Here is an 11,565-nt window from a genome sequence, read left to right as displayed (position 1 = left end):
TGGGTGGCACAGCGGTTTGGCGCCTGCCTTTGGCCCAGGGCCCGATCCTGGGGGCCCGGGATTGGGTCCCGCGTCGGGCTCCCGGTGCATGGAGCCTGCTCTCCCTCTGCCTGTGTCTCTGCCTCTCTCTCTCTCTCTCTCTCTCTGTGTGACTATCATAAATAAATAAAAATAATTAAAAAAAAAGAGCCTTAGGTATTACAAACTACTAAGATGTGACTTACCTGAAACTACAACCTAAGTTTGAATTCTCAGCTCAGATAAAATGTTATTTACACATTTTGTTTTGTATCACTCAATAACTGCTAACTTTTGAAAATATGGTAGTGTCTCAAATGAAAACTTTCACTATTCTAAAGTCATTAATGAGCATAGAAATAACTTTTCCTAGCAGGGCATCCTCTAACCATCTGAGCGGTTGTGTGGTCTAGAGGAAAATGCACTGGGGAGGCATCAGGAGACCTGGTTACCAGTCCCAACACTCCATAAAATCAACTAGATCTGAACAAATTCGTTGCCTAGAACACATTAATTTACTCTTCTGTAATGTAGGAAGAATACCATTCACCTGTGCTAGGAGGTTAACTTGTGTTAGTCGGTATGCAAGTCCCTTGGAAGTTATCAATTACCATATAAAACAAATGCAAAGATTCTTTCTCTTTCAATGCCTGGAAAGGTGGTAAGCACTGCTGCTTCTAAATTGTGACTTAGACATTTCTTCTCCCTTCCCTTATATTCCCCAAATGAATGAGAACATACACTGTTTGTCCTTCTCCGATTGACTTACTTCACTCAGCATAAGCTTTTGTGTGCAAAAGGGAGGAGAAAGCTATTCTAAAAATAATTATATAATAATCTTTGTGGTCTTTCCTCTCTTCAATATATCACAATTTCTTTTACCTTAAGCTGAATGAGTGAGGTTCTAAGTGTGTTCAACAGTTTGAAATGCAAGTATGATGCAGCGAGACTCAACATACATATATTCATCAAAACATTTCACAAGGATCTGAATACTAAGTATACAGTGGATGGGACAAAATCACAACAGGCAACTTTATTTGTAGAATTTGATCCAAAACTCAAGAAAAAAAATAAATTAAAAGAGCGGATTCGCTATCATGTTAGTACACAAAATAAAACAAAAAATACATCAACGTTTACCATGAGATCATTTAAATGTATTCGCAAATGATTTGATAAGGGAAACATGATTTACAACACGGGAAACTTCTTTTAACAACCATAGACTTAAATGCAGTGCACTGTAGGTCACCTAGACTAGGTTAGCAAGAATGAACAAAGTGATAGGTCCAAGAGGTAACCCCCACACACCTTCCTCAGACGGGACTTTGGTAATTGTGGTAAAAAACAAAAACAAAAACAAAAGAAACACCAACTCCTGTTCTTCACCATGCTGGATGGTCATTTCGTCCATTTTTCTCCCGCAACGATGAGTCTATTTTAAGTACTTCAGTTATTATGAAGACACTCCAAATCCACAGAACAGCAGACGCTTCCATTCTGTGCATCAAGACATAAGTGTTAGCCAAATGAGACAGGATATAAATCAATCAGCAGTGTGCATCTTCATATTCAATATGACCATACCTATGTTTTGACTCCACGAATGCTACTGAAAAATGAAGAAAAAGGCTAGAGGAGGAGTGGAAAGGAAGGAAGGACATATGAAATCCTTTTGAGTCCCTCCTGCTAGCTCCTGCTGGCAGCGCAATTTTATATATCTGAGCTCAAGCCAGGTTTGGGACTCCTCTATAGTTCCAGGTTGTTTATACAACTGATTCACTGGGATTATTCTAAATAAAATTGTTTCCAAAAATAAATCCCTCAAAGATAATTTGCCATTAACAAAGCGAATCAGAAGTACCACAAGGACCTGAAGGCAATTCCGAAATGGGTCTCAGAAAGGTTTGCATATTAGGAATCCAGTCTGTCATGGGAACTATGAAAGGAACAGTACATATTTAGATATATAAATGGTTGGAGATTCATTAAAAATCAAGGAATGCATTAATGTAAATATACCTTTGTAATCCCCCTAAACGAATCTCAGACCTGACCTCAAAGAAATACTACTAAATAACACAGTCTCCACATCCCCCGGTCATTTTGTTTGCTGGGGCTGAAGGTATGCACAGGACCATGGCTCTTTTGCTATGTAAAGTTTGATATCAGCCTTTTTCTATTGGAGCTGAATCTTAAGATGGTACTTTCCAGAAAACAGAAAAGAATCCAGCTTTATCACAGCCATAAAAACAGCCATTGGTAACCTTGCCCTGATGTCTGAAACTGAATCAGGATTTGATAGGACCAAATAGACTAATATTTTAAATGTATTAATCATGGGCATCTTGCACAGGTGTTTTGGCAGAGATTGGACACTGCCTACCCCCTGCTTCAAGCCGGCTGTAGTCACAGCTCTTCGCAAGCGTTGCAGGCAGGAAGGGGTCAGTTTTTAATTTCAAAGACATGTGAGGATCCCTCATGGGAACTCCTCCAAAAAGACAGAAAAATAATCACAATTAATTAAATCCTGCAGCAAGAACTTCAGGTTTCCGCATTAGGCACTGTGATAATTAAACAAACCAAACAACGTCATAGAACACTTTTTTTTCTAACACTGACAGTTTCATGAAAGAGCTTATAAAATTTTCCAGGATGAAAAGAGATCCCTTTTCTTTCTTTTCTTTTTACTATGCAGGTCAAAATAGCTTAAATTGGCCATAATTGGTCCTGGTGTCAATTGTTAAAATTCTGTAGTTCAAAGGCAAGAGAAGGGACGATTTTGTTCCATGTTCATTTGGAGTTTGCCTCTAAACCCGGAGCAGCTATGATCCATTCAGGCATATTAACCTCCTGCGAGAAGTAAAATGCCTGCCTGTGTTTTCACCTGCCCCTCAGAATCTGTGCATGCGGAAACATCAGGAATGGGCCTCCTGCAGGTACTGACAACTGTTCAAGGCCTGATTGTTCTCAGGACCTCCAATTACCTTGCATTTGCAGGTTGTGCAGGGAGATCCAGCCATTGTCCACACTGAGCCGCTAAGCCTTGAAATGCCATAGCTGTCCAGGCAGGTTTTTCTGATGTCGTAGGCGATGTTATCAGCTAGGCAGGGGTCACTCACGCAGCGGGGACAACACTCCCCTTCCAAGATGGCTGTGTACTCACAGCTCAAATTGGGGCAAGTGAGGGGCCAGCAGTCTACCTCTCCTTCCTGTAGAGAGAAAGCCAAAAATGGCTCATCCTTGTTCTTATGCACAATTTTGTGCCCAAAGTCCCGAGGGGGGACACGGTAATTCTCATCACTGTCCTTACTGAATGTTTTTACTTCCACCTTTATGGGGAGAATATGCTTCCTCCTTGGAGAGCTACTGCAGCTATCACCTCCTCCCGGGTGTTTTTGCTGACTGTCTACTGCAGCCCTAAAAAGGGGCAAGTTTTGTCTCTACGCGCCAATGGCAGCCCATAATTATTTTTATCTTCATACTTATGATCCTTATCATCATTATCAGTACAATTCCAGATTAAGTTTTGAGGCTTTAGGTTTTGGGCTTGTTTCTTTATCTCCCTGGTGCTTAGCATGGTTTTGGTCAAAAAATGCTAATCGAATGAGCAAATAAGTGAAGAGGTGATAAGGTGCTGGTTAGTGTTTAAACATTTTTTTTTTAATTTTTATTTATTTATGATAGTTACACAGAGAGAGAGAGAGAGGCGCAGAGACACAGGCAGAGGGAGAAGCAGGCTCCATGCACCGGGAGCCCGACGTGGGATTCGATCCCGGGTCTCCAGGATCGCGCCCTGGGCCAAAGGCAGGCGCCAAACTGCTGCGCCACCCAGGGATCCCTGGTTAGTGTTTAAAGAGGAATTAATTTCTCTTAAGACCAAAGGGGAACGTGAGGCACTATAATATTTCAACCACATCATAAACTGAGCTCCTAGGATCAGACTTAAAATTGAGATTGGGCGATATCAAGAGAACTATTTTAGAATGATTTTGAGTATGACATGTAGCTAGTGACATCACTAACATGTAGCAAGGTGTCACAGTTCAGATGGAGCCTCTGTGGGTTTCAGAATCTGGCAATTGTGGCACCATTGAGCTGCCTATAACTATTTCTTTTTTTTTTTTTTATAACTTTCTCTATGCAGCCTCTTTTGTTATCATGACAATTCTTTATAATTTACGCAAACTCACATCTAATTACTTGGTCAGCTTCACAAAACAATGGCCTTTGATGACAGACTATGTCTATCATGCTCACCACTTCATCATCCAGAGTCTAGCACATGCAAACTCTTGATAAATAGTCGCTAAATATGACCCACATTATACTCAAATAATGATTAAGCTATGTGTTCACCATCTTCAGTTTTCTCAGGAAATATTAATCTTAGGGGTTGGGGATGGGAGTGGAAACACTTATTCTATGAAAATTTCATGTCTGAAATTAATCCCAATTCTTCTAGGTGCCTGATGACTGGCTTCTTGAAAAAGAAATGCAATTTTCCAGACTTATGTGGAAACAAATTTTATAATTGTATTGGCTTTATTTGCCCTTGGGTGGAGCTTGAAAGAAAATGGCTTTGATTTGAATATATCTGGGTTATACTCTTAAGTATCAGGAATGATTCAAAAGAATGTATTCTATTAAGATGATCTGCACATTCACCGGGAGACTTTAGAAAATCCGATAGAAATTTACAGTTCAATTTTTCTAAAGGCTTGTCTTCATACAGTATCCATAGACTAAATTAGGTAATTTCAGCAAATGTTAAACTATCAAAAACAGCTAACTGGTTCTATTACAAGTTGACTTGGCTGTGACTTGATTCCAATAGTTACAACTTCCTCACAGATGAACCATCGTATTCACTATGATTATGTTTCCCAATAGTCTTTGCATCCTTTGAAAGCTTTGTGGTCTAATCTGAAACAAAAAGAACCAGGTCCAGAAATTAAGTTTTTTCCTCTGGACATTCTCAAATCTGATTATGCCATTAGTATTTCTATGTTAAGATCCAGAGTTACCTTCCTTTTTTTCAATATGAAGGTTTGGCACTCAAAACAGATTTTTCTATCTCGGAGATGTTACCAATAGTGACTATTGTGCCCTAAGTACCTCCTATGCACCAAATAGTATATTTGTGCTTCATATATATTCTCTCATCTTCACAGCAGAACTACAAAATAGGTATTCCACTGTGTGCAATGAAGGAAAGAATGATCGGTGCAATTTGAGGACCTGCTCAAATTAATAACACAGAGCTAAGACTGAATAACACGGAAGTAAGACTGAGTTCTTGGCGTCTCTCATTCAATCCCTGATATTTCTGCTATGTTCTGTTATTTTTCATATTGAAGCTTTCAATAGTTAGGTTCCAAGAGATCAAAGATTTGGCTCTAATAGAACTACAAGTCTCAGTCAAGGCTTTGAAGGCTATCGTGCAGGGATTTTTCTTGATCTGGATTTGCCAACAAGGAGCAGTTGTAAACTAACCTAAGTTGGGCCAGATCTGACCCATAAACATTCTTTTTGTGTTGTATATTGCTTTTTGCTTCATGTTTAAAAAAATTTTAATTCCAGTAGAGTTAACATACACTACTATATTAGATTCAGGTGTACAATATTCAACTATTCCCTACATCACCTAGAGCTCATCACAAGTGCACTCCTGAATCCCCACTGCCTATATCACCCCTCCCCTCCCCTCTTTGTATACTATTTTAAAATAGTAGAATCTGAAGGTCTTTAAGCAGAGCATTTGCCCCTTAGTAGCCACAGGACTCAAGCTCCCCGAAGAGGATTGCAAATAGCAGGAAACTAAACCCCATAGGCAACAGTTTGCAACCTTTCCAGAGAAAAGGGACAACATCCCATCAGGGAAGCTGACATACCAGACACCGGCACTGCTGGCAGCTATGAGTCCAATTGTCTCCGCTTCGATAGAGCTTGTGTCCATTTTGATCTAAACATTGACTTGTGACCCTGGTGTCACACTCTGGGCAACAGAAAAGGTCAACGCTTGGGTTCTGGCAATCACAAGCTGTCCGTCGGCAGAGTATCTTTCCATCCTGTTTGGAAATGAGGTTAAGGAGGTTACATCATTAGGGAAACGAGGCAGCGGCACTATGAAAAGCAAACCTTATAAACACTTTACAGAGCACATAGGAAAGATTTCTTAGGTCAAAGTACTCCCCTGGCCACCTTTCATTTTGTTCAAAACAGATGCACGTGCGTGCACGCACACACACCCTGTCTTTCCCTGACCTTGCCTGCAGAGCAGCCCAAGTGAAAATGAAGAAATATCTCCAAGTTTAAAAATGTCAGCATGTTCTTTGAAATTCTTCCTAAATGTTTCCAAAAAATCACATTTCTAAGCAAAATGACAATTCAACTCAGCAGTTAAAAATGCATATACACTCAAGAACCTGTTTGAGGGGAAAAACATGCTACTTGTATTTTTATTTTTCCCAGTTCACAATGATATGATGAGATGCATTCAGATGCATTCATTGAATTTTACCTCTGTCTCAACTCTGGGAGGAAATCTGACTATACCCTTTTTACAGAAGAATGAACTGAGGCCCAGAGATGCTCACTGATTTACCCCGCATGGAATCAGCGATCTCTAAGGAGCACGTCGGGACTTCTGGTTTCAAAACAATTCTTTTTCTGCAAGACAGGCTTTAAGGTGCTTATTACAAGGGGCTCTGATCACGTGCCACTTTCCACCTTGAGGCAGTTGCCCAAATAATAGGCACCGAACAATTTCTGGAGTAATGGCCCTGAACACTCATACTCATAAAGACGTGAACTTCAATAGCACTCAAACGGTAAGACTGCACATTTGCAGCATGTCCCCATTATACAGCTGTTGCTCACGGTAATTTATCACCTTAGACAATAAAGATGCTGAAAATGTAAGGTAAGACCTGTGGCCACCATCTACGGTAATAACTGCTGTGGTGAATATTTACAAAACCAAAGACTCTCGGAGCCAGTGGTACCTAAAGGGCACATGAGCAAGCCTTCTGGACCTACCCTTGAACCTTCTCTAGAGCAACCATAGTCAAGTCTTCAAGCCCATGCTTGAAGCTGTTGAGTCTCAAGGAAACCACCATGATGGAAGGCATTCGAAGTATGTATCTCTGTTCATGTCTGAATGTTAAAAACTGGACTTCTTGTTGCCTTTACCCATTGATCTTTGTTCACACTCTTGCTAGTCACACAACTCCCAATCCCTTGTGTCACATTTTCAACTCTTCTTGTTCTTGGAAGACAGGATTTACGCCTCCACTGAATCATCTCATCTCTAGATCAAACATCTCTAGTTCTTTTTTTTTTTTTAACCAGTCCCACTAGTTTTGAGTCCTTTCACTGTTATCTTTGCCTTATCTTCAACAGTTTTAAGTATTTCCAATAGTACTAATATTAATAATAATAGTAATAATCCACCATCATTTAACACTTATTTGGGGCCATACTTTGTATTAAGCCTTTTATATGCATTAGCACATTTAATCTTGATAATTCTATGGAGTATGATTCATACTCCATTCCTCAAATGAGGGATCTGAGTAAAAGAACTAAATATAATTTTTAGTAAAAATCTACCAACATAGTGAATTAGGACTCATGGTAAAAATCTGACCAACATAGTGAATTAGGACTCACAGTCATCTTGCTTTAAGCACTGTACTTTCTTTAATGCAGCCTGATTTCAATATTTACTTCCCCACTTACTATGGTTCTGTCATGGTGTTGATTTATATTGAGCTTAATGAAGACTAAAACCTCATAAGCCCTAGCCCCATCCTCTGCACTTAGTTATTTGGGGCTGGCAACTGTAAAACCTGATGTTTATCCTTACTGTACTTCACCTTGTTAGATCCATTTCATCTCTCTTGCCTGTCACAATATTTTCTAAATGTTGTTTCTGTCACCCACCACAGTTTGTCCTCCTTCACAGCTTAGCGACATCTGCAAACTTGATGGACATGCCCGCAGGGTCTTTATCTACTTCATTGATTACAATGTTGAATAGGACAGGGCTTGCTGAGACAAGTTTACTGTCAGCCAAAGCCGAAATCTTTAAATGCTTTACATTTTTATAGAGAATGGAAAGGAGACATGCTGGCTACATATATAATAACATAACAGGTTGAAAAATGCTTTTCTCTATTGCTGTAAGAAATGACAGTAAATCATAATTTTCCAAATATCAAGGGAGGAAAGACTATACAAACACATACACACTCAAGTTAAGTGAGCTGAGTCAGAGATTAGGCTGGATGAAGAACTGTCCAGATTCTAGGAATCTTCCAACTATAGGCCTTTATTTTAACTCGCTAACATATTTTGCTTGTGTAATCATTGCCCAGAATGACTCCCTAGTGATTTATTTTAGTCAAGAGGTTCAAGAAAGGTAATGGTAGCTATAACATAGAACTATTTGGTCAGCTCAACTACTGAGGTCACAATATCACTCCCCCAAGTATAGAAGGACTGGGCCTCAGTAACCCACACAGCTATGTCCACAAACCATATCAAACAGGGACAGATTCTTTCAGAAGAGGCTACTGTACTGCAGGCAATGAGGCCCAAACAGAATGTCAGGTTTCTCTCCGCAAGTGGGGATTAAAAGAATGAATAAGAATAAGTGGATAGCCTCCAGGGTTAGTATAAAATAAAGCAATTTCATATCTCATCAATTATGTGAAAATGCCAAATAGGGCTTCTTAGTTTCTAACATATTTTAGAACAATGGCTATATTCATTTTGCCTTTCAAATTACAGAGTAACTGTCAAGAAAATCATTTTTAATAATGAAAATGTCACAGGTGGCTCCATTAATTCAGTGAGAATGCCATTACAAAACCTCAACTCACAGAATACAATCACACTAGAATCCAAACTTGGCAAGAAAATGGAGCTCAAGGATGGTGAGCAATCCTTCTCATGGTCGATCTCTGGGCTCATTCCCAAAGCTTGACCTCTATCCCAGCTGAGGTGGCCAGAACAAGCCCAACTTAAAAGCCAAAGATATATTTTCCCACCCTTCTGCCATAGAAGCTAAATGCTTTTATGCAGCTTATTAGTGCAAGTTCAGCTGTAAACAATTAATAACCATTATAATATTTAAATTGCTCCTGAATTTTAAGAAGGACATAAACCTCCCCAGCAAATAAAAATGAATTCTTATTATGCCACGCAAAGTCACAGATTTTATACTATAAATTATACAGTTCATTACTGAATAGTTGACACATTAATTTATTTACTCCAGATTGCATAATATCATTTATTTTTTTGCCACAGTCTTGAAACTTTTATTTATTTATTTTTATTTATTTATTTATTTATTATTTTTTAGTCTTGAAGCTTTTAAATCAAGAAGGTGGACTTAGGTAAGATTATTTTTGTAAATTGCATAATAATATAACCTGGGGTTTGGCAAACTGATGCCTATAGGCCAAATTTAGCCAGTTGGCGATTTCTGTAAATAAAGTTATATTAGAACACAGCTTCCCTCATTGTCTGTGGCTGTTTTCACAGTCTAATGGCAGAGTTCAGTAATGAGACAGAGACCTTACAGTGTGCAAAGCCTGTCTGGCCCTTTACAGAAAATATGTTTTGATCTCTGGTATGAAGGGTAGAGTTAGGAGTGGTACTCTGGACCCACCCATCTGTTCTATCTTCTCACATACAAATTTATTGCGGCGTGCTATGCAATCTTCTTTACAAAATATTAACTCTGCCTTCAGGTTACATCCCACAACTAGTCCATAAGCCCTATTAGCACCTCTCTCATAAAAACTTTAAGAGTCATTGAATCCAACTGTCTCATTTTAATCAAGAGGAAATCAGGTCCAGAGAGGGGAAAGGACTTTTCTATACAGCAAATTAATGACAAGATAGGAACCAGACTTTACTCTGGACTTCCTATAAAACACTGAGTCTCCAATACGCTGCCTCCTTGTATCATGAGGAGGCTGAAGGGTAGGATAAAAGGACTTCACACAAACTGAAATCAGAATTCAGGGGCGACAGTTCTCAAAGCATGGTCCTCTGGCCAGCAGCATTATAATCTCCTGGGAAATAGTTAGAAACTCAAATTGCTCTTACCCAACCTATTGAACCAGAAAGTCTAGGGGTAGAGTCGGTGATCCAAGTTTCACAAGCCCTCCAAGAAGATTCTGGTGCAAGGGAATGTTTGAGGATCTCTGATGGAGAAACAAAGTAACCCAGTCCATCAGGGAATTAGCATGGCATATAACCCTCCAGGTTCCACAATGAAAGGCAGGGTTTGGAACTGCAAAGTTTGGAAGTATGAAGTCGGGGAATAGAAAAGAAGACCCTATTCCTTGAAAGGACCCCTAGGGTTTTGAGGGCAAACCAAACTTGTCATTTTGTTCATCTTTTAAAGAAAAGGAAACACAATATTGTTGGTTAGGTTTAGGAAGCAAAGCATTTTTATGAGTAAATACAGAAATTTCACCTCTACCCTGACCCCAGGCACAAGCTGACATATCCCTGTTCTTTTCACTCTGTGAGTGAGTGCCACATGGAGAACACCAGGGTTATTTTATTGTTAGCTCCAGGCAGATAGAGCTTTCTTCCTGCTTGAAGGAACTACTTAGGCTTCCCTACCAAGGCCAACTTCCTTAGTTTGTGGGCAAAGGTTTATATGAGGCCAGGACAACTGGCCAGCATTCCAGACAATCTCTTTACTTTATCCTCCTTTATCCTCTTCTATGTTGCCAGAGCAATTTTACTCTGACTTTTTGATGATTCAGGGCAGTGGTGGTGGTGGTGGGGGTCAGGGGGGTATTGGTTATTTACAGTATCCATTTCCCTATCCACCTCTATCATTCCCAGAAAAACTCAAGACCTGGTATTGCTTGAGTCCTCAGTACCGCATTTAGTTTCAGGATGAATGCTATTCACTTTCCGATTAAGAAAATGAACAAACAAAACAAAACAATGCTGCAGGAAGCACAGAAATGAAATCTGCCCTTCATAGTTTGTTCTTTCACTGCCACTGGATTTTCCAGTTACTAATAGTAGTCACCGTAGGTAAAGGTGCAGGGGCAAATACAGTGTGCATTTATCCAGTGTGGCTCTTTCTCTTGTCAATGGCACCTGAAATCTTTAGCCCAAGAAAATGGGGCAGGTAAGTCTTAAACATGCCACTCTGGAGCTTCTTTTCTGCCCATAGAACGAGAGTACACATTGCCTCAGAGGTCAAGTGTCTGACATCATTCATCAGGACGTATCACTTAATTTCTGTGTTATCTTTCATGTGACCTTACCTCTCTATCCCTCCTTCATTTTTTTTCTATCCCTCCTTCAGATTCTCATCTTTACTCTTCCAAAACTTTCCTTCACCATAAGTGGAACCTGTCCATTTAGTTTTGGTCTCCCCAGTCGTTCTATCGTACTGTAGATCACCCCTTGATTGGGCCACACCAATCCTAAACAAAAAGTCATGATACTCTACAGCCCACAAATTAAGTCTAAATTCCACTGTCTGGCTGTGTCCCT

The 11,565-nt window shown here is 39.7% G+C and overlaps 1 protein-coding gene across 2 annotated transcripts in view; it reads right to left on the bottom strand.

The window, feature by feature from the left end:
• Window positions 1–1,029: 1,029 nt before the first annotated feature.
• The window catches only part of NELL1 (neural EGFL like 1), an 820,299-nt gene continuing 809,763 nt past the window's right edge, over window positions 1,030–11,565 (bottom strand). For both annotated transcript variants that reach the window (XM_025459768.3, XM_025459770.3), the window contains 3 exons: window positions 5,916–6,092; window positions 3,009–3,233; window positions 1,030–1,521 (listed from right to left, as the gene is read on the bottom strand). In XM_025459768.3, coding sequence (XP_025315553.1) covers window positions 1,471–1,521; window positions 3,009–3,233; window positions 5,916–6,092 — 453 coding nt within the window. In that variant the 3' untranslated portion in view covers window positions 1,030–1,470. The remainder of the gene's footprint in view (window positions 1,522–3,008; window positions 3,234–5,915; window positions 6,093–11,565) is intronic.

This window comes from Canis lupus, chromosome 21 (assembly GCF_003254725.2).
Source record: "Canis lupus dingo isolate Sandy chromosome 21, ASM325472v2, whole genome shotgun sequence".
Lineage (NCBI taxonomy): Eukaryota > Metazoa > Chordata > Mammalia > Carnivora > Canidae > Canis > Canis lupus.
This window is presented reverse-complemented; position numbering and strand designations above follow the sequence as displayed.